Source organism: Gymnoscopelus microlampas (genome assembly GCF_963454915.1).
Source record: "Gymnoscopelus microlampas genome assembly, chromosome: 5".
NCBI lineage: Eukaryota > Metazoa > Chordata > Actinopteri > Myctophiformes > Myctophidae > Gymnoscopelus > Gymnoscopelus microlampas.
Genome location: NC_139942.1, coordinates 26,750,856 through 26,775,169, shown reverse-complemented (window position 1 = coordinate 26,775,169; position 24,314 = coordinate 26,750,856). Strand labels below are relative to the sequence as shown.

Below are 24,314 nucleotides of genomic sequence, written 5' to 3'. Positions count from 1 at the left end.
TCACACACATCACCACAGATACAGTACAGCCACACACACCTACCTCACACACATCACTACAGATACAGTACAGCCACACACACCTACCTCACACACATCACTACAGATACAGTACAGCCACACACACCTACCTCACACACATCACTACAGATACAGTACAGCCACACACACCTACCTCACACACATCACTAACTGTTATCACTTCAAATCAATACCACCATTATTTCAAACCTTTGCTCCGATTACGATTAATGAACGCTAATCGTTCATTTAATCGCACCTTCATCAGGCATCCGTTGCCTGATGAAGGTGCAGGACTCCCCCTTTTTTCTGCTCGTCTAGTTCATTACTCCGACACACCTCTCCATCTCAGTAGGTGTGCAAAAGGACTTTTTATGTTATTTTTATGTGAAACTTTTTGTGCAACTGTTTTGGCCAGGACTCCCTTGCAAAAAAGTTTTAATCTCAATGGGACTATTCCTGGTAAAATAAAGGTGCAATAAAAAAGTTATTAATCAGACATCTGTTAGAAAGTAAGACTTTATATCAAGGTTGGGTCTATAATGTGTTATAACCACATTTATAATGCATTATAATGCACTTACTGTAAAAGGCATTAGAATACTTATACATTTTTATAATTAACAACTTATAACAATGTTTATGAAGTATTATAACTTATAAAAAATATAATTTATAAGTGCTGGTCATAATGCATAAACTCAGTGGAACAGCACATTATAACTACCAGGTAACACTTTACTTAAAAGTAGAGTGAATAATAATCAAATTTATAATGCATTATGATGCATCATAATACATTATAATGCACTTATAATGCTTCATACCACTCGTTGTAAATGTTTATAATTAATTATGCAGAACAACTTATAACGAAGACACTTTATAACTAACTAAGTTCAGGTACTCATAATGTTCCACTGAGCTTATAATGCATTATGACCAGCACTTATAATATGTTATAAACATTGTTATAAGTTGTCATACATGATTATAAACATTTATAACGAGTGTTATAATGCCTTATAAGCGCATTATAATGAATTATAAATGTGATTATAATGCATTAGAGGCCCGACCTTTAAGTAAAGTGTTACCAAACTTTTTTGTGTTGTTTCGTTGATATATAATAAAAATATATAAATATAAATAATATGTATATTAAAAAATAATTGGTTTTTGATTATTCGATTAAGCTACGTAGCAAAATTAAGTTGATAATTGGTACTACTGTAAATGTTGGTTTCAATATATTTTTGGTTAATTGCACAGCCCTATTTACAGTACATGGAAAAATGCCAGTGCATACATCTCGTTAAAATGTATAATAATAATACATTTGATTTATAATGCAAATTTAACACACAAATACACCCACACTCACACACACACACTCATACTGTACATATAAACAGCCGTCACGCAGACATTATCATGTACAGACTGGTGCTTTTAGTCAAAATGTGGGGGTCTCTCTCTAATTCATCAGCCTGACCAACTGGAAACATACCAGATTAAAGACTTGCATGAGTGTGTGTGTGTGTGTGTGTGTGTGTGTGTGTGTGTGTGTGTGTGTGTGTGTGTGTGTGTGTGTGTGTGTGTGTGTGTGTGTGTGTGTGTGTGTGTGTGTGTGCGTGCGTGCGTGCGTGCGTGCGTGCGTGCGTGCGTGTGTGTGTGTGTGTGTGCGTGCGTGTGTGCGTGCGTGAGACTGTGATGAATTCTCATACATCACAAATGGGGTTCTGCATCCACACATTTATGGCTGTGAGCACAGCTGGCGAAGTGGATATTCAACACATGTAGGCACCCACACGCACGCAACGAACGCACGGAACGCACGCAACGCACGCAACGCCCGCACGCAGAGGAAACCCTAAACCTAAAGCTTCTCATGCCCATCCAGATGTACAGAGTTGTTAGTGGTCTGTAATGAGTGAAGAGAACAGACAAGCACTGCTCTGAGAAAGCTTGAGTTACAGCCAAAATGTTTACATGTGTAAACATGTACCTATTGTTTAACATATTACTGCTGCACCGTCATTCCACCCCTTAGTGGAACAACTGTGTTGGTTCTCTTTTTCAAAGTTGGTTATTTTTTTCTACAGTACCTGAAGGCGATTGTTTCATTTGAGAAAAAACACTTTGGCAGACACACATTTGGTTTCCATAGTGGGAGACCAAGGAGACAATTGCTAACAACTGTTAAGGTCCTTACATACCGGCGAATATGGCGAATATACGCAAAATTCGGACTCGTTCCGAATAATTAAAAGACGCTTTTTCGCTTCGCTTTTTCGCTTTTTCGCTCCATGTACGGAGCCATTGACTTTATAAGGTTTTTAAAAAAAACGCATTATTCGCACGAAAAAATCGCCCCGGTGTGTAACAACCTTTAGCCAGATAATTATACTGTATACATATATATATATATATGTATATATATGTATATATATATATATATACAACACATCTCGTCAGGAAGCATTGCAGCGATTTGAGAGCTTGCAAATCTGCTATTTTCACCAAATTATTGTCTATTTTCACACCATGTTCACCTATTATCACATGCCCAACTTGAGCTATGTAATAGATTAATATAAATGAATCTGAGGTTTTGTGTTTACATCATTTATTTAGATGTCCATCAGTGGGTCTTTCATGTGTTTTTTCAATTAAAGTCAAACAGCTAGTCAACAAAATAATTCAGGCAGTCAATCAGCTAAAATAATTTCTTTATACTTCATTCAGTTATTATCAATTCATGTAGTCAGCCACCGAGTTAAATATTTGGTAAGTCAACCGAGCACAAGCCAGTTAGTCATCCAGCCAGTCAAATAATCCCTCATTCATTTCGGTCAATTGTAAAGGACTTATCCATTCTCTATTCTCCAAGCCCCTCCTCTTGGACATAATCCCAGTCATGGTGGCTACAAAGAACCTTGATCAGCTTGTGGTGACTTCTAAACCATATACTATACTAATACTATCAACCCTGTTGCAAAGCATAAACTTTTAAAACCACATTAACCTTGCAATGCCACACAAAAGCCTCATCTTGCTAAGCTCACACTCTCTGGAGTTCTCAAAGAAAACGCACAGCGCAGCAGGGTATGGTTGTGGCACAAATCAGTGCATGACCCCAAAGTTGCAGAGCTATTTCTTGACAAAGAGGCGCAATATATGCTGCAAATGATAAAATACCTGGAGTATGACAATGCACATTTGAGACATGATCACTGAACTTCAGGGCTTGAGTGACTGGAGGACCAATATGAAAGAATCCCCAAGAACCCCCCTAAGACCCCACTTAAATGTAAATATAAAGTTAGGACGGGAAATGCAACCCACTCTGAACTAAATATATGTCAGGGACAAGGTTGGAACTGGACACTGAGAACGGAAAATATTTTTGCATCCTCCCATGACTAAAAAAAACGTCCTCTAACATGGGTGAAACTCACCAATCTTCCAGCGTTTCAGAGGTTTGTTCCTGGCCCTGGCTTTACTGTCCTGGGAGGTTGGGCCAGTATGACCCCCAGGGAGAGGCGACCCAGGCTCTGGCGTGCTGTAACCCGGGTAGGGTGCACCGAGGCCGGGCGTAGGGGCTGGGACAGAGCCAGCACTCTGACTACCATTCTCTTTTCCACTGGCCTCCTCTGCCGCCACTGTCCTCTCTTTCATAGGCGACTGGGTGGTGAGGGGATCCGGGGAGGTGAAGAATGGAGAGGTGGCTGGAGCAATGGAGGTGGGAGAGGAGGTGGTTCTGGGTTTAGGACCCCCCAGTATGGTCCACCACCACTGGGCCCGCACAACAGGGGAAAGTAACAAGAGGAGGACGAGGGACATGCGAAAGGCATCCATCCTCTGTCTTTAACACGGATGTGTGCGTAGATACACACACTCACACATACACACAGAGTGATACTGACACACTATACTACCACTGAAGACGCACAAAGATCCACACACAGCTACCTGTGGCTACACACCTATACTCAGTGCACACAGCTACATGTACAGTATGAGATGCTATACATTCTCACACACGCGCATGCGTGCACATATGCACACACACACACACACACACACATGCAAAGGTCCCACAGAGTCCCCTGAGGGAGGATATTCCAGTAATCCAAGGATTCCAATATAGAAGAAAAAACAAGTGAACCACAAACCCCTTCCTCTCCCTTTCTTTCTCTCTCTCTGTCTCTCTCTATCTCTCCCTCCTCCTCTCTCTCTCTCCGTCTCTCTATGAGATTGTCCTGCACTGACAGCAACCCTAAATATCACTGCAGTATGTGCTTTTGTTCTGTCCTCTTGCACTTCTCCTGTTATTCTCCTCTCCTTGTCATGTCCTCCCTCTCATGTCTCTCTCTCTGTTTGTAACTCCCTCGTGTGTCTCTCTCTCTCTCTGTCGTCGTCCCCAGCCTACACTATGTAATTATTGACTTGCCCTCCTCCAGCATTCTACAACACAGCAGACTTGACTCTCTCTCTCTCTCTCTCTCTCTCTCTCTCTCTCTCTCTCTCTCTCTCTCTCTCTCTCTCTCTCTCTCTCTCTCTCTCTCTCTCTCTCTCTGTTTCCCAACCTTGCTCAGACAGGCAGATTAGAGAGTTCTCTCCTCCTCCTCCTCCTCCTCTTCTCCCTCTCTTCTCATCCCATCACTGTGTGATGGGATGAGAGTCATTGTGGCCAATTGAGTCCCCCTCACCCCCTCTCTGCTGCTCGGAAAGCCAACAAGTGGCCCCTCAGCTCAAGCCCACCAACACACACTAGTAATGCAGAGAGATACAGTGCTCAGGCCCTCCTCAGTCAGCCAGGCAGTCTGCAAACCAACCCCATGTACAGTATACAGACGTTTGGCCGCTTTAAATCTGATTCACAATTTTTGCTGTGTCATTTTCTCCCTCGTTTCATGTATAATTCTCTATTATGTATAATCTTGTGGGATTTTTCCTTAGAGAAACACCACAACATCAGCCTAGAAAAGACACGCAGAAGACAAACCAGCAAATCACCTCTGTTCTAAATGCAGCCTCCATTCCGAAAGCTCATACTATCTATACTTGAACTAAAATGAGACAGAAAAGGGGAAGTCCAGGCCACCCTTTGGGTGTAGTAGTATGTTTTCTTAATTGAGAGTGACAGCAGGAAAGCTGAGATGCTGATCTTACACTGTGTGCTTCATTTTGTGGAGTGGATAATTTCTTGGTGTAACACCGCAGTATGTGAATGGAATACATTGCCGTTTTGCCAGCCCTGCACGTGCAGTGCATATAGAAATAACTGAGCGTATATGAATCAAGAAGCAACAGATGATGATGCTGAACTTGAAATGCAAATGGTTAGGAATAATCAATACTAAAGAAATACAATACGTACATGGCCTAACTGAAAACATCTTTTTTTGTTATTACAAATCAAACCCACATTGCTAGCCTTTACTCTGCTGGCATGTATTAAAGCAATTATGGAGTGATTCCTATAAGCAACATTCAGATTCAGAATTTAAATTGTTGATATAGTGATAATGAAAAAGCTTGTTATGAACTAGATAACAGTTCTGGGTGTGGGTAAACAGTATGAAGGTTGCATGTCAACTTAAGTGTAAGAAGAAATGCAAAAAGAAATCATGGCAAATGTATTCATGATCATCTTTAAAAATTCAATGCAGGATTAAATACATTCAATGAATTGAACTAAAAGTGTGGTGTTTTCAACAGAGACTGGAAGAGAGCAGCTGAAGCTGCTACAGTCCACTGGTCACAAAAAGAGAGAGAGATGGGGCGAGAGAGAGAGAGAGAGAGAGAGAGAGAGAGAGAGAGAGAGAGAGAGAGAGAGAGAGAGAGACACACACACACAGAGAGAGAGACAGAGAGAGACAGACAGACAGACAGACAGACAGACAGACAGACAGACAGACAGACAGACAGACAGACAGACAGACAGACAGACAGACAGACAGACAGACAGAAACAAACAAACAAACAAACAAACAAACAAAGGAAAAATAGAGACAGAGAAAGAGAGGAAGGAGAGGAAACGGAGACAGGAGAAAGGTCAGAGAAAGAGACTAAGACAGAACAGAAGGGAGACAAATGTAGTGACGGGTAGAGAGAAGAAGAAGAGAGAGAGAGAGAGAGAGAGAGAGAGAGAGAGAGAGAGAGAGAGAGAGAGAGAGAGAGAGAGAGAGGCCCATGGTGGTGATGATGACAAAGGAAGGCCTGTTCTGGTGTGTTGTGTTTCTCTCTTTACAGTAAATGTTTTGCTGAGGTCCAGGATGGGGACTTGATGGGCTGCTACTGGTCTGCTCTGAGCGGAGGGGCACGCTAACAGCATTTTCACTCACTGTCACAAGTCTGAATGTTCATTTAACTCAGACAAATCAATAATCAATCAGTTGTCACAGAAGGAAGTCCGTATTTCTGCTACACACCTGCACCGCCTACAAAGAGGATTTTGGGGGGGAAATTTGGTAATTTCGCTCAATTTATTCTTAGCCATTAGAAGGTCCATGGAATTGTCTGGGCGGGCTGGGCTGGGCTGTCTGAGACTCAGTGCTATCTGTATAATATTCAACCTGTCAGTGTTAATGTGTCTATTTGCTCTGAGAGTGTACAAATGTAACCACAGTGGACTCTTATTTGGTTACATTTGCACACTCTCAAGAGTTAAATCAACACTCATGACTTTACAGTGTACTCATTAAGACATACTTGGAACATTTGGTGGGACCTGCATCATAAAGGACCAGTGGAGGTGGGGTGGGAGGTCCTCAAATGGAGCAGATGATGGGTTTAGGGGCTAAGTGGAAGATGGGGGTGGAGAGCCCCCAGGGTTGGGGGGCCTGATTAGACCTGGATTAACCAGGGATGGGCATTGGGGCTGTGAGGAGGGGAAAGTTACAGGGGCGGGAGGGCCAAGCCCTGATGCTCCATTCCACTGGCTCTATATGCCACACAACGCATATGTACTGTCTGTACACACGCTCACAAACGCACGCACACACGCACACACACTTTATGATTATGATGCAAATGGTTCCTTTTTTTTATCTGTTTATTATGTACTGTAGCACTTTGAGGTTTGTTTCAAATGTAAAGTGCAATACAAATAAAATGTATTATTATTATTATTATTACACACGCACACGCACACGCACATGCACACGCACATGCACATGCACATGCACATGCACATGCACACGCACACGCACACGCACGCACGCACGCACGCACGCAAACACACACACACACACACACACACACACACACACACACACACACACACACACACACACACATGCTCGCACATGCGTACAGAATTTCAGTCATACTGAGAGGCTACTGTATAATTGGGCCCTCAATCTCCTTCTCACTTATTAACACACACACACACACACACACACACACACACACACACACACACACACACACACACACACACACACACACACACACACACACACACACACACACACACACACACACACACACACACAGACAGACAGACATCACTCTAGCCATGTATAATTATGACCTCTCGATCTCCTACTCACTGAAGAACCATTGGTACCTCTTATAGTCCCTACTCATCACAATACCATTGCTGTTACTGCAAAGGTTTCCTAATGCTGCATTCACACTGGCAGCTACAAAGATACAAGGTACCATTCTTTTTCAATGGAAGCCGGCGACATGAAGATACAAAGATACATCCGACATTTGTAACAGCTACAAAAGCTACAACAGCAACAAAGCTACAAAAACGTTGAGCTGGTTTCAACTTCAGCTACACAGCTACAAAGCTACATATATGCTGGGTAGTTTTGTATCTTTTGTATCTGCCAGTGTGAGCGCAGCATTAGCCTTTGTACATAGTAATAAAGGTCAGTGTTAATTAGGGCTAATGGAACTTTGTGTAGTTTGGCAAACTTATCATGGATTCTCGGTCTGGAGATGTTTTGTAATGTAATAGCTATTAGCTAACTTGTTTTTCATGCTGGATGTAACATATATTTCAAGGCAATAGCCAAAGTTATACAAGCTAGAGTTGTGCTTGTTATGTACCAACTTTAGCAGCAATGTGTAGGCGAAGTGAAAATCCTAGATGCCTTCAAAGTTGGAAATATTTGACATAATAGGCTATATCGGCTGTAATGGGCAGGTCCTGTTAATGAGAATAGATCTATGCGTCACCTACCAAAATATGAGCTGTGGGCATGTCAGGATATATAAATGAAATAGAAGGGGGTGAGGCAAGGAAACAACAACAAATATAGCTTTCAAGCAGAATTATGACTCCAACATCAATAACAAAGTGGACTGGTTCATGTAAGATATCTACTGGTAATCCAAATTCTCACGACACCTTTCAAAAAACATTTTTTTAAATGGGGTGACCCCATTATGGCGCCTGGAGTTGTGGAAGAAACAGGGGAGAGGTGAAGGGGTTACTGCCCTTCACCCTTCCCTTCTCTCTCACTTCCCAATCTACCTACTAACCATCCCCACAATAAACTCTAATTGGTTTACTGTCAGGACCAATCGCATGATGGATGCTATGAATACATATGAATGACAGACAGGAATTTACAAGACCTGTAAACACACATTTCTGGTCAACACAGAATCACATTCAAGTAGTTTCATGTGTTCATCTTATTTCTTTCTACACACGTGTTTTAAAGAAATATTGCATGAACTCTACAGCCAGTGTGCATAAGCTTGATGTTGTAATAATTTACATTTCAACAGTGCCTTTGCAATGTATCTTGAGGGAAATAACAATTAAAAACATCCCAGACAAGACTTCATCAAACCTATCCAGCCAGTTAGATAATTTAAAATAAATAAATAAATACATTAAATAAAAAAAGATTGACAAGTGGCTATTAAAGAAATCTTAAAACCAAGAATTGTTGAGAGTTGAGAGAGGATTTCTATTTAGGTGCATTATTCTAGGAGATTATTATTATGAAACACATTGCATGATGCACATTTCTGTTCGTCAGGAGAAATGGGTTATTTTATGGCAGCCTTAGTAATATTTTATGTATTTTACCTGTTTGGAAATGCATTATTTTATTATTAGAATGCAATAATCTATGACCTAAACATTGTTTTTGTTACATGCTTACAAGGTCCAGTTGATAAACCTAAAATAAAGGAGTTGAGAGTGTTGTCAGAAAAGAAACTAACAGGGAAACTTTGCTCCCCCATCACCACACATACTGGTCCTCTAGCTCCCCCACATGGCCATAGACGATATACTATTCAGAGGGCTTCCAACTTAAGCTGGACAGCCTCGAGATGTCACTATAATCCCTTTGTAAGCGCCAAAACTGACCTAAACCCATTTTGAGTGTTTTATACTGTTATTGTATTTTTGTCTATTATTATTGTGTTATAACCAAAGGGACACAGTATTATTATTAGTATTTGCATATTGTGATATTATTTGTTTACTAATATCAGGTATTGTTTGTTTGAATATATTGACATATTTCTGAAACTTCTGTATTGTTCTGAGCTACTGCGCATGTGAAAGTTGACCAGTGACGTCAGGATTACAGGGAAGCGAAAGTGAGAGTTAGTCTAGATGATGTAACTGCAGGAGCAGGACGATACAAGTTTTTGACCGTAACTTCGTAACCATAACCGTAAATGTAACCAGTGGAATCGTGTTTTATTATTTTTTTGTTGCTGTTGGAAAGCCATTTACTATTTTCAAGAGGATCCTATTTGAGAGAAGCTCAGGAGGAATATTCTGTTTGGATGGAAATAAAAGATTGGACTTTTCAATAAACCCCCTTAAAATACACGACGATCTCCGCCATTCCTTGGATGTTGTAAGTTGCAAATATAACAATAAGAAGTGGAGAATTCTTTAATGATATGAGTACGAGTCAATACTACAGTTCTGCATCAAGATCCCAAATTTGTCTATAATAGTGGATAAGTAAAGTCGCCATTATACCCTTTGTATTCATTTAAAATATTGACATAGGGCACCGCGTGCAGCAAGACACAGCTGGATATTCAAGAAAACATAATCAAGAGTTAATTTTTAAAGTCAAAATTAAGTTTCAGATATCACTGGAGGTTTAAATAAACCCAGTAATGCTGCCAAAAGCAGATACGCTGTCGGCTTCCGAAGTCCAAAGGACCATTAGATCAGCGCTTCTGGTTTCCCACTGCAGTGCTGGAGCAGCGCCTCTCGTGACTGTAGAGTCGAACATGGGAGTGGCAGTCCTTCTGGCACTGCCAGCCACATATGAAGGAGGTGGCAGGTCTTTCAGACTGGTTTCTAGTACTTCTGTTCTGTGGGTACATTTACACTTACCCAAAATTGTCTTCTGCATTTAACCCATCCTAAATATTACTCCAGTGCCCAAGGACCAGCTCCAAGCCTAAGAATGGCCAGTGTCTTTGGTGAAGGACACTTTATTCGTAACATGATGTGTTTTGGTTTTGGTTTTGGTTTTGGTGGTTCAGACCAAAGATTTGCGACGAGGCAAAACCATTTTAAGACACAATGGTGTCGCACACCAAAAATAGCCAATCTACAAGCACACACACATCAGGGAATTCAATGAGCTGTGCGCTTGTGTATCCGCTATTTGTGGTGCACAACACCGTCGTACAAGAGAGCATCAATAAGTTACGAATTAGAACATTTCAGAGGAAAAATAGCAGGCTCCTGAATTACCCCAAACAAGATGTGTTGTAGTGTGGGAGAGGAAACCCATGTGAACACAGTGAGAACATGGAAACTCCCCACAGAAAGGCCCCAGTCCACCCCCAGTGGGATTCAAACCCAGGACCTTCTTGCTGTGAGGAAACAGTGCTGAGCACTGAGCCAACATGCACTAGTGCCATGCATATTATGAAATATGAATGAGATGCTTAGTTCGACTCATAACGCTCTGTAAAACTGTTTAGCTGTTAATTCAATGATACTCATTTTATTTTAAATAACCCTGTTAACCACTTTCAACTAAGTTGGTGTCCCTATTTGGGGCGTGCCATTATAGTTCGAAAGGTTTGTAGACATTTTCAAGAGATCAGAGTACTTTTTTTCACTACTTCTGCTAACACAGCATGGTCTGAAAAATCCTAACCCCAATGACCCTGCAGTTGACAAAATCACATTATCCGGGGCAGCGCTGACCTACAGCACACAGCCTTTGACATGCAACCTCGTAAAAATCTCAACGGCATAAAATACCTCGACAGCCACGTAACATTCTAACTACTTTAAAGAGCGTCTCAAGTGTGGATTTGTCAAATAAACATCAGTTAACATTTGAGTGCCAGCCAATGGGGTTTTGTGAATTAAGTTAGTGTGTGTGTGTGTGTGTGTGTGTGTGTGTGTGTGTGTGTGTGTGTGTGTGTGTGTGTGTGTGTGTGTGTGTGTGTGTGTGTGTGTGTGTGTGTGTGTGTGTGTGTGTGTGTGTGTGTGTGTGTGTGTGCGTGTGTGCGTGCGTGTGTGTGTGCGTGCGTGTGCGTGCGTGTGCGTGTGTGTATGCGTGCGTGAATGTTTGTGTTAGGGCGGGCGGGACTTTACTGCGACTGTATATTTGGAGTGTCAGAGCACATTTGATTGACGGAGCCTGTCGACCAACCCCGAAGCAAGAAGAAGCAAAGTGGGAGGGTGTATGGAGAGGTAAACAGAGAAGAACTGTTCTCAGGTAATTATATAATATGCATACACACACACACACACACACACACACACACACACACACACACACACACACACACACACACACACACACACACACACACACACACACACACACACACACACACACACACACACACACACACACACACACACACACACACACACACACACACACACTGCCAGCCAGCCAGCCAGCCAGCCAAGTAATCAATGAAGCCTGTGTTGCAAGGCTGTTTTTCTCATGCCACCTCCCCTCCTCTCACTCCTCTCTCCTCTCCGTCTCCCCTCTTCCTCTACCCATTTTCGATGTGTTTTCATTTCATATATCTGGGTCATGTTCGAAACAGGAAATGTTGGACTTTATTTATGAGCTCTCGCTGGAAAAAGGGGAGCTAAGAACGGCTAAGAAAGTCAAACTGAAATATAACGTGCGTGTAGTAGTTGGTATAGGCAGAGATGTTTTCAGCCCATGGTCCCACGTTTATAATTGTAGAGGCTCTCTTATCACGCATCATGTATTCTGAACACACCACGCACACATCAATACTGTAGCAGCCCCGGCACATAATTATATTGTACACCAGAGGAGACAAGAATAGGCATTTGATAACACTAATTGCCTGGTCTCTAGAGACAGACTGTTGGCTCACACTATTTTCAAAAGCTTCCGCCGAACAGTCTGCAACTACGTAGCTACATCGGAAGCGCTGAAAATGCGAAGAAAATAAAGCGGATGTCCTGCCTCCCACCCACTTCTATTTCGTCATTGCATTAGTGTGAAATAACTTACATTAGTCGAAGCCTAGTATCTATTGCTGCTTAGCAGAAATTCTAAGATATATTTAAAGATATGTTTTCGCTAATGCAAATGAAAAACAGATGACAGCTTCCTGTCACAACTTTTTAGAGCATACAAACAACTAATCCTAACCGAAGAAAAGAAAAAAAGGGTAAAATGTTAAACAAATTGTGAATGAGTACGTCTGAACCCAGGCCTCAGCAAGATCAACAGAAAATAGCATATTTATTGAGATGCATGAGCATGACAGAGACGATCTGTAAGGACTGTTTTGGATTGTGAGACAGCTCTTTCTTTCTTCTTAGTTCTATGGAAGAAGCACCAACATGCCACCCAGTGCACAATCAGACCGATAAATTTATATCCCATTGCACAATGGTGTTGCTTGGCCGACAAGCGACTCAATTGTGTGCGGAATATAACTTAGACATTAATAGTTTAGCTCCAGTTTAGCAATTGAACACCCCCACCCCCCCCCCCAAAAAAGTAATCCCATACTAATTTGAGGAGGGTGGCATTGTATGTGTCTATCTACCTGCCTGCGTATCTGTTGACCGTCTGTCTGTGTCCATCCATCTACATAAGGTATGTGAATATCTGCCTCCCCATCTGTCCATCTGACTGATCAAATCTCTTTTCAAAGCCCTCAGGGGCAGGTTAGAGACACAGAATGACAGGAATGCCATAGATATAATGCCACACACAGACATGCTTGCCATCTATCCTCGTAGCCCACTGAAGACAAAGGAAGCACCTGGGAGTAAGCAGTAAGTCTGTTTATGTTGCACTTAAGTTTAATCTGTTGATCTCCATAGAGCTAAAGTCCAAACTACACGGTGTAGGAAACAAACACAATGATCTGAATTCTGCTTATTTTGCCTCTTCTACTTCTTCTACTTCTTCTCCTTAACCACTTGAAACCTAGTGTTTCTATTCTGGGGGCGAACACTTGGAAAGAATAGCTGATATGCAAGCTCACAACAGGTAACGTTGTGCCGTGTTCTGAGCTTGTACATCGGCTATTTTCAGCAAAGCGATTTGGTGTAGAGGGAAACGGGCTGGGGGCCTTGTATAGACCCCTGAGGGAAACTGGCTTATTATTGGCATAGTACTCTTATTACAAAAAGCCAAAGTTAACATGGGAAAGGAGGCGGAGGAGGACAATAGAGACATGATGACAAAAATAACACACAGAGAAGAAAGGGACAAGAAAAGAAAAGAAAAAGAAGAGGAAGAAGCAGACACAAAGGTTATCAGTAGGAGCATTTAACTCCAGGCTAGGATTAACCCCAAATTGATGGACCCTCACACACACACACACACACGCACACGCACGTTGCACGCACGTTGCACGCACGTTGCACGTATGTTGCACACATGCACGCACGCACGTTGCAAGCACGCACGCGCACACACACACACACACACACACACACACACACACACACACACACACACACACACACACACACACACACACACACACACACACACACACACACACACACACACACACACACACACACACACACACACACACACACAAAGACTGAAGGTGCCGGCTTCAGCTGAGGTGTTCATGACATGTAGGAATTACTGTAGTAGAAAATAATCAGAGATTATTCAGATTCTGGTTATAGACTTAGGCTACTGACCAAAACATTAATGTGTGTGTGTGTGTGTGCGTGTGCGTGCGTGTGCGTGCGTGTGCGTTTGTGTGCGTGTGTGTGCGTGTGTGTGTGTGTGTGTGTGTGTGTGTGTGTGTGTGTGTGTGTGTGTGTGTGTGTGTGTGTGTGTGTGTGTGCGCGCGCGCGCGCAAGCGCAAGCGAGCGATCCAGGGCCAGCAGTGTGTGTCGTGGGAAGAATCTAGATTGCAATGTGTTGAATGACAGCCAATGCAGTGCACTGGTCTGCCTGATATCATCAAATAACTGTTACACAATGACTACACAACATAGGCTTACTGATGTTAGATAATATACTGGAGAGGAGAAGAGAGGCAAGAATAAGGAGAGTAAGAATAGGGGAAGAGAGGAGAGAATAGAGAAAGGAGACGATAGATTAGGTAAGAGGACAGTGTGTGTGTGTGTGTGTGTGTGTGTGTGTGTGTGTGTGTGTGTGTGTGTGTGTGTGTGTGTGTGTGTGTGTGTGTGTGTGTGTGTGTGTGTGTGTGTGGGGGGGGGGGGGGGGGGGGGGGGTGGGGGGGGGTGACTTTGTCTGCAGTGAGTCAAAACACTGTATCTAGTTCAAAAGTGAAGGTTGTGCACATCCAGTTGGTCGCTGGACAAAGAGTAACAGTTTAGAATAATACAAATCTGCACAACAGCACACACAGTGTCGACACTGTCTTTGTGTTAAGTAAAACACTATTCTGAGCACTGTGTTGTGTAGATTTTTTATCATTCAATAAACTGCATCATCATCAATTTACAGCACAAGGCCATGAAACATACATGACATATGGTGCAATTACATGGTCAAAGGTCAAGGCCACACATCTGAACTATATGAAGACCTCCAGGTTTCTCTAGTTGCATATTGTTTTTATTACTTTACTTACTTGTTACCTTTCAATTGAAATGAAGTTGTTTGATTCGGAATGCCCTCTGAACTCAGCGTAGCAATGTGAGCTTGTAGATCAGGCTGTTTATGGCTATTTTCAGCAAAGTGGTTATGTATAGAGGGAGTATAGAGGTAAGTGGTTAAAGTGATTAAAACGATTCCTGGGAGGTTACTGTAATATGAGCTCTATGTAGAGGGACCATACAGATATTTTGGGATGATGAGGACATGAGAATAGCCAGCCTCAGGTCCACACTCAAAGAAGAGACTGAACTCTGAACCCACCTGAACCTCAATTTAACCACCTTGTTATTGGTGAAATAAATAATCGTAATCCAGTACATTACTCTTAAAAGATTGCACGTCTTAAAATTGTAAAACCATTTTCCTGTATTACTTTTGTTTCTATGTTAATTTTAGCCATACATTAGGAGTGATTTATTTTTCAGTCTAGTCTGAAACTAACCCAGGCGCCAAGTAATCTCTGCTGGATTTGAAGCCCTTTTTCCTGGTTCTCCTAAGGCATGCAGTTCTTATTAATGGCCCAGCAGATGTCTCTGTTTCACCCCCTGCAGGGCAGTGGAGGCTGCAGAACAATTTACTCTCAATACAAGTGAACGAGGTTTTGGCCAGACTTTACACTTGATTTTATTACCGTAGTAAACATTTTCATGAACACTCCATCTTTTCAATCGCTAGTTTAAAGTCTTTTTTAAATCATCATGATATGCGTTTAGTAAATTATGGTCCCATATGCATTTTTTAATTAATGATAAAGTAGGGTATGTTTCTAAGACTTCTACAGGTTCTACCGAGTGAAGCTCCGCCCTCGCTGCGGTTGCAGCCAATAGCAGTCGTTTCAAAGATGGCGGATTTGAAATCGCAGAAAAAGTGGCTTCAAAAGGGTCTGTAGAAACCAATGGGGCTCCCTTCGTCCATATTTTATACAGTCTATGACCTAACCATGCACTCAGTGACATGGTTGCTGATTGGTTTAATGGGTTACAGTCGACCTGTATAGTCACACCTGACCTCATTAACCCAATGGCTACCCAATCACTGGACTTATGCTATATAGACTACAGGAAGGGGAGACAGTAGTCATAAAAGAGCCTGTCACATATCTCTCACGCACCCCCACACACACACACACACACACACACACACACACACACACGCACGACTAAGTATAAAACAGGGCTTAAGCGGTTTGGAAATATGCAGAACCTGAGGTAACAACCTCTGCACATGGACCGCAAGACACTCTCAGATGCAATGGTTCATTTCAAGGAATTAACTATCACACGTGTACACGTCACACACCCACACAAAATAAATAGCACTGTAAACTATGCATGCGTGCATACACAGATACTGTATGTGGTTGTTCAAAAACGTACACTATACTGTATAGGCCTACACATTCACATGTGCCGCACTGTGCATCATGCATCATAGTTGGCCAAAACTGCTTACAAATACACACGCATCAGCTACACACAGACACATACACACAGACTCTTTGCCACAGTGTAACATATGCATCCGATACACACACAGACACATACACACCCAGCCAGCTGTGGTCAGTGCCACAGTGTAAGGCCTACACAGTTCTGAAGATAGAGCGCGGTATTGTTTGAGTTATGATGTCACATCATCTGCTGAGGGACAGTTTCCATGCCATCAAGTGTTCCTGGCCTTCACCCTACTCTGCTAAACTTCTCACCCCAACCCCCCCCCCCCCCCCACCAGAACACAGAGAAAAAGAGGAAAAGAAGAGAGGGAGAGAGAGGATAGGTGAGGTGAAGAGAGATGAGACGGGCAGAGAAGACAAGTGAACAATGAACCCATTAAGACCTGAGGCCGATTCTACAAATGTCTTCTAAATCCTAACAGTTTTCTGAAAAAACGTATGTTGCTATATCACACTTTTCTTTCTTATATATCAATGAATCGAATCAAAATAAATCCTGATAGATTTTTTATAATTAACTAAATCGATTTGTCTGATTAACCACTTAAACCTGTGTTATATTTCGCTGTAAAATGGTGCCGTTCCCAAATAGCGAAAATAATCGTTCTACAAGCTCACAACGCATCACATTGCCAGATCTGCTATTTATGATAATTAAAAAAGAATTATCATTTATTAATCATAATTGAAGCAAAAGTTTGAAATAATCATGATAATGAGTCATATCGCTCAGCCCTAAGTGAGAGTGACAACAACTTTATCTAGTATGCCGCTCGCTGAATAATTTTTCTTTGGGCTAATGGCCTCTTGATGAGGGGAACAGTTTGCAACGTATAGGAACTCTGTGGTCAAAAGAGACCAACAGGGTGCCAGGCAAGCAGAAAGACAAACAAATAGGTAACGCAAATACAGAGACAGGCAGATAGACAGGGGGCTGCATAGACAGACAGGCTGACATGCAATGACACAGGCAAACAAGCAGGTAGACAGGCAGATAGGCAGAAAGGGAAAGTGACATGGCAAGCATGCAGGCAGGAACAGAAGCCAGCGGTCATTTAGTAGGAGTCTCATTTTGTGCTTCTCATTGCCTGACTAAAGGTCCTTTTTGTCAATTGTATTTGGTTGGTTTGTCATTTGACCCAAACAAAAATACACTGACTACAAAACGAAACCTTTCACTATAATTTAAAGGGTACACAGGGAGGGAATTGCACTCTGATCTATGTTTGCATGACATTTTGAACAAAAGTACATCATGATTGGTTGCAAAAGACTAACTAGAAAAGCTCACAATGCGCCACAATGTCAGCTTGTAGATCTCATCAGCTATTTTCACTGAATGTTCGCCAAATAATAGGCACGCTAGTTCAAGTGGTTAAAGCAAATAACAAATAAGAGAAAATAGGGGCAAAAAAATGACTATATGGAGTAATGTCATTGTCATGTCCCATACCACAGATGTATGTCAAGGGAGGAATTAGGCCTCAACGGGTTTCACACACAGCAGGGTGTTACATCTCTCTCTCATTCTCTCTGTGTGGCTGTTTGCTCAGCTGTACCTGTCATTGTCAACAAATAACGTCTCCCAGGCAGCCACTCTACATCTCCTCCTCCAATTTGAATGGCAATGGATCACAATGGGAGCACATTAACCATGAACCGTAGAGTCCCTATTCTCGGACGAACATTCTGTGAAAACAGCCAATCAACAAGCTCACAGCGGCTGGGGGGCCTAGACCCCAGGGGGACCCCGGTCAACTAAGTATAAAGGTTAATAGGGGATGCATGTACACTTGTAAGGTAAAAACACTGCCAGGGTTACGTTTAGTTTCCACTGGGCCCCTATATATAGCCCATCATTAAACTGCACACTACTGGCTATTGGCTACTAGTTCATGCATACTTTAGCTTGACCTCTGCAAAGGTAAGCAGTCATGTCTTCATGATGACAATGATAAATATGAAGCTAGGACTCGCACACTTACAGTACTTGAATGATCCAAACAAAACATTCCGACTGTACAAGAACATTTTACTTGAACTGTCACTTGTAACTGAACAAGCTATACATTCTCTCAAAACAAGTTTACAGTAAATGACTCAACACTGGACCTATGCAAGGCAAGCTACATGCTTGTACATACTGTACATGCATATCGTGTCAGCTGCAGACTGACAAGACTGTCTTATTGATTACTGTGGAGAAACAGTTAATTCACAAATCAAATTTAGAACAACCAACTCCCACCCCATCATTCCACTTATAGAACGTGTACAGCCATTCCTTAAGAAGGAATTTGAGGAATTCAAATTTGATTGACACAAGATAAGAGTTCAGAGAACTGGCCTTCACGTGATGTCAGACAACAGAAAGGGGAGCAAGAGAGAGAGAGAGATACTGATGGACAGACACAGTAGAAACAGTCACACTTTGACTATAATTCAATTCCAGTCTGCTGTTTCATTCACAGGGACGCGCATGCACGCGCACACGCACGCACGCACGCACGCACGCACGCACGCACGCACGCACGCACGCACGCACGCACACACACACACACACACACACACACACACACACACACACACACACACACACACACACACACACACACACACCTATAAAAGTGTCACCATTACTAGAAAACCTGTACACACCATAACATCCTGTAGTACACTGATAGTATACAGGAAGTGGAGCCATGTAAACACCTCACCCTAATTACTGTTGATTTAAGTGATCCACGTAAGCTAACGTATGCTTGATAATATTCATATCTGTGCACATATTTAGATAAAGGGGATGAACAGCTTAAACAATGAGACAACTATCTAATTATTGTCAGATACACATTATTGGAATGATCTGGAATACACTACAAGAATATCAACCAAGTAAAGTTTACCGATGCGCTCACTTTTTGAGACAAGACTTTCTTTGTACACAATCCTGCCCCAAAGAATAGACAGGGCACAACATAGATGCACAACGATAGCCATTCATAACCAACGTTTTCAACACATTAGTAACCATGGAAACAAGGAACACAACAAGCAACACTTCCCTGTATTTTTTCCGTTTTCACACTATTGAATCATCAAATCAAAAGCTTATTTATTATAAAGTTAAAGCTTTCTGAAGAACGTTATGTTAGTTCCGCTGTGTTTCTCAAGGTACAATAAAACTTCCCACAGCCACAGTATGCTACAACTACATGGCTTCTATGACCATTACATCATGGAAAACGCAATATCATTTTCAATGCAACTGAAAATGGTGAAAAGACCGTTGGGTTGGAAAAGACCCTCTTTCTAAGTTTCCAGTGACTTACATTTTTCCATAGAAATTCAAAAGCTAACTGTTATACAATTACAGCATAATTCACGGACACCTTTTACAGTTAGTCCATTGTGCCTGACTGTGTTTGAATCAAAGTCACTGACACTGTAGGTTAATGGAGCACACACACACACACACACACACACACACACACACACACACACACACACACACACACACACACACACACACACACACACACACACACACACACACACACACACACACACACACACACACACACACACACACACACACACACACTGGGACTTGTTCCAGAGAGGGTGCCCGAGTGCCCGGTCTTGTAATGTACTCAAGACCTTCACACAGTGGCTGTTTCCTTACTGTCATACCCTGTTACCAGGGTCTGAACTAATAAAACACCATCTCAACCGGTGGGAGTTTTCATCCAGCAGCATCAGGGATCAAATAAGGTGAGCAATTCAAAGATCTTGTTGGAAGTTGAGACTTCAAAGACCACTAATGTAAAAATGACTTTGACAGTTAAAGGATGTATAGATACTACGCAAAACTGACTCCAAAGTGTAAATGGTTTTGTTACAATTAAAGATGACCTGCCCTGGTATGTACATACATTCATACTAGTTGTAAAACCAGAAAATAAGGCTGACATATTACCGACAGGACATGTTGGAAGCAATGACAGTTTGTTCTCTGGTATGGGGTCAATGGGGTCGGTCTTGAAAACAGTTAAATAAAGTGAACAGGCTGCCTGGGTAGTGGGTACTGTACACTACACTCCCACTGCGCTCACCTCCTAGCTCTTTATATTGGCTAAACATGGAATCCTTTCAGAGCTACTCAACCAGAGGGAAATCTGAGGTGATGGCTTCTGCAGGCAAGATATCAGGCTTTTTGGGGGTACAGGGCGGAATTGTTTTGTGACATGTGAAAACTTACGAAGAACTCCACTTCAGAGCTTAGGACACGCGCATGCACACTACACTTACACGTGCACGCCCGCAGAGACCTTGGAATCCAAGATGGGACAGGAACAAGTGCTCTCTACATTCACATCAAAGCTTTTATGCCCTCCTGCCCACACTATCGTCTTATTCTCAAGCGTGCATGTGCACGTATACAAGCACGCATGCACACACACACACACACACACACACACACACACACACACACACACACACACACACACACACACACACACACACACACACACACACACACACACACACACGTGGACACAGGAGGATGCCCCTCTGAGCATTTCCATATGAACCAAACACTTTTCTTCAGAGTTCACACCCTGGTGCAGCGTTTGACCTGTCTGTCTGCCCACGCACACACACACACACACACACACACACACACACACACACACACACACACACACACACACACACACACACACACACACACACACACACACACACACAATTCAGGAAGCCAAGTGTATGGCCAAACAAACAAACGGTCTCCATTTCTATAGGACAGAGCTCTGTGGGAAGTAGTTAAATAACAACCACAACAACAGAGGTGTGAGAAGGGGGAGGAGAGAGGATGATGCATTCAATTGTTATTGCTAATGGCTCTGAGAAATCTCAAATGAGTTCATTGTTATCAGTTTTGCATACAACATATTTAAGTAATCAAGACAAAAGAAGGTAGTGGTTATTCTGACCAAGCCGTTGACTCCTTTTTATCGCTGACCCTGACGTATAACATCTGTTCTGACTGGGTCATCTGGCATGCAAACAGCCCCGCGGTGACAAAGGTGACAACATGTTGGTTTTTTTTTTCGGGTCAGGTGTCACACAATTGTCCTATTTGGATTCAAAACGGCTATTGTAGCTGAAAAGCTACACGTTTGCATGTCTGCTGTGGTCATCTGATTGTAAAATGCATGGTCCAACACTGTTTCCTAAATCATTACCATCGTCCTAAAAGATGTCAATCTTACCTTATAACTGTCATTTGTAACATCCAACTTTGCCTGAATTCATCCACAAAATTCTAAAACCTTTGACCTGCACTGGCAGGTGGTAACCGTGAATGGCATTAGCGTGTTGGATCGTTATCTCTATATACTATACTATAGTTAATCCATAGCATAAATACTACAAATAGTAACTATAGTATTTATGCTATGGAATAACCCCCCCCCATAACCTCCCCCACTCCATTGAAGACACTTTTCCATTAAGTGTTTTTACTCCATTTTACATGCATGATCCTAAATCACATTCACATTTCTGTCCATCCAAGACAAATTGAAACCACTAAATCTAATCACAACCATGATACAGACAGAGCCTGTCTAATGCAGGTGACCCAGTCACATGCCAGAAGGACAGGTTTTTATCTTGGATCATGGATAGGAGGCTGAAAGGTACAACAGTATATTGAAATGGTACTGGTTGTCAGCTGTTGGACAAATGATTCACCAATGACATTGGCCTCAGATGAAGGCCCACTCTGGGCCCTAAGCCTTCATATTTTAGCAGCTATAATTTAATTATTGTGATGGTTCATATGCTTTATAAAACCTGACATATCCATCAGTGTGTTTCCGCTTATTGTACAGTTTGCCAAAGTGCAGTCTGGGATCATGGGGAGTCTTTCAAAAGACACAGCAGGGTGTCCCCATCTAAATTAAGTAGGCTGGAATTTCGCTTTCATGTGGAGAAACAGTGTCACACAGACGCATTATCTAAAAGGATCAATAGATAATTGCTTTTCAATTGAGTTTTATGTTTATTTATTTTTAATCTACCCACTAACTAACAAAGACAGGTATAGCCTATTGAAATATTTCCCAAAAGTGTATGTGAAAATATTTTTTCCCCCAATTTGTTATAAACTGACACAATCTACTTAAGCAGATTGTGTCAGTTTATAACAAATTGTCGGAAAACTATATTTTTATATAAATAAATATATTCCCCCCAATTTGTTATAAACTGACACAATCTGCTTAAGCAGATTATGTCAGTTTATAACAACTGACACAAAAACATAATTACATACAATGTTATGTTATTCGTAGGCATACATGTTCTAAACAGAGCTGCAGATTAAGGATCGTACCTTCAATGACCATCTCTGCAGCGGCCAGCCAGCACAACAGGACGAGATGCAAGACCACCGACCACCTGGAGCGCCTGTAGGTGTTGAGATGATAAAGAATGTACTGTTTTAAAACAGTTCGTTTTCAATCAAAGCAGAACGAATGGGAAGAAATTAAACTCTCTTACCGTGGAATCATTCTGCGTGCAAATAAAGAAGTACAAATCCAAGTTTGAAATTATCCCCTCGCGAGTTGAAATTCTTGAACTGAAATCCTCCTCTTCTTTCACGTCGTGGTGACTGCTCTCTCTCTCTCTCTCTCCTCTCTCTCCTGAACTCTCCTCCTCCTGGGTCTCTCTCTCTCTCTCTCTCTCTCTCTCTCTCTCTCTCTCCTCCTCCCTCCCTCACTCTCTCTCTCTCTCTCTCTCTCTCTCTCTCTCTCTCTCTCTCTCTCTCTCTCTCTCTCTCTCTCTCTCTCTCTCTCTCCCCTCTCTCTCTCTCTCTCACTGTCCTCAATTTCTCTCCCCCTCTCTCTCTTTCTCTCTCCCAGTCTACCCCCCCCCTCTCTCTCTCTCTCTCTCTCTCTCTCTCTCTCTCTCTCTCTCTCTCTCTCTCTCTCTCAGTACAGTACAAAGGCGGCCTCAGTTAGCCTACTGGCTGACTCACGAGCCCACGGACTCGGAAATTTGACTCCCAAAAAATCCCCTCAGTCGGTCAGTGGACCGACGCCTTCTTCACCTCGCAGCCTTTTAACCTACCTGTCCTACCTAGTCTATCCATCCTCTACGACGTGAGCCTTCTAAGCCTTCAGTGGTTCTCAAACCTTTTCATGTTAAGGACCCCCAAAATTACACTTTGAGAACCAATATCCTCAATGACAGGGAGCTAACCTGGGCTAAAGCTATTGGGTTATCAACTGGGCAGCAAGGCAGACATGGAATGTTTAATTTGTTGCCAAAACAATCATTGTCTTTCGTTTGCTGTAATCACTTAAATTGCACCCACACTTTTCCTTTCAATTTAGGAGCCTAATTGGAGACTGCAGTCAACACAGCCCCAGGCATTATGGCCTTACAATTGAGTGTGTGGGCCAATAGTTATCAACCTTTTCAATTTCAGGAATCCACCTTAACTCTGACAGTATACAAATGGTCGGACTCCACTTTGAGAACCACTGGTGTAGGCTACTGTATTGTATTGCATTGCAGTTCTATGTTGAACATAAGTGAATGAATGCTTATATGAAGCCTTCTGTGTTAGATATGGACTTGCAGTTGCAGAACACCTGACCTAACCAAAGAAAACTTTATTTTAGTGCCCCTGAGTCCTGCCTGAAACCTGATAGCCTACACCTCATTTAGGCCTGTAATCCATGCCTGCT

General features: G+C 42.2%; 1 protein-coding gene across 4 annotated transcripts in view; it reads right to left on the bottom strand.

Moving 5' to 3' along the window:
- col15a1b (collagen, type XV, alpha 1b) overlaps positions 1–23,248 on the bottom strand; it is a 60,069-nt gene extending 36,821 nt beyond the window's left edge. For 3 of the 4 annotated variants that reach the window (XM_084056587.1, XM_084056588.1, XM_084056589.1), the window contains exon 1: positions 3,483–4,325. In XM_084056587.1, coding sequence (XP_083912713.1) covers positions 3,483–3,882 — 400 coding nt within the window. In that variant the 5' untranslated portion in view covers positions 3,883–4,325. Of the gene's footprint in view, positions 1–3,482; positions 4,326–22,954; positions 23,029–23,121 lie in introns of those variants that run through there. The other variant, XM_084056590.1, reaches the window with a different exon arrangement.
- Between the last annotated feature and the right edge of the window lie 1,066 nt (positions 23,249–24,314).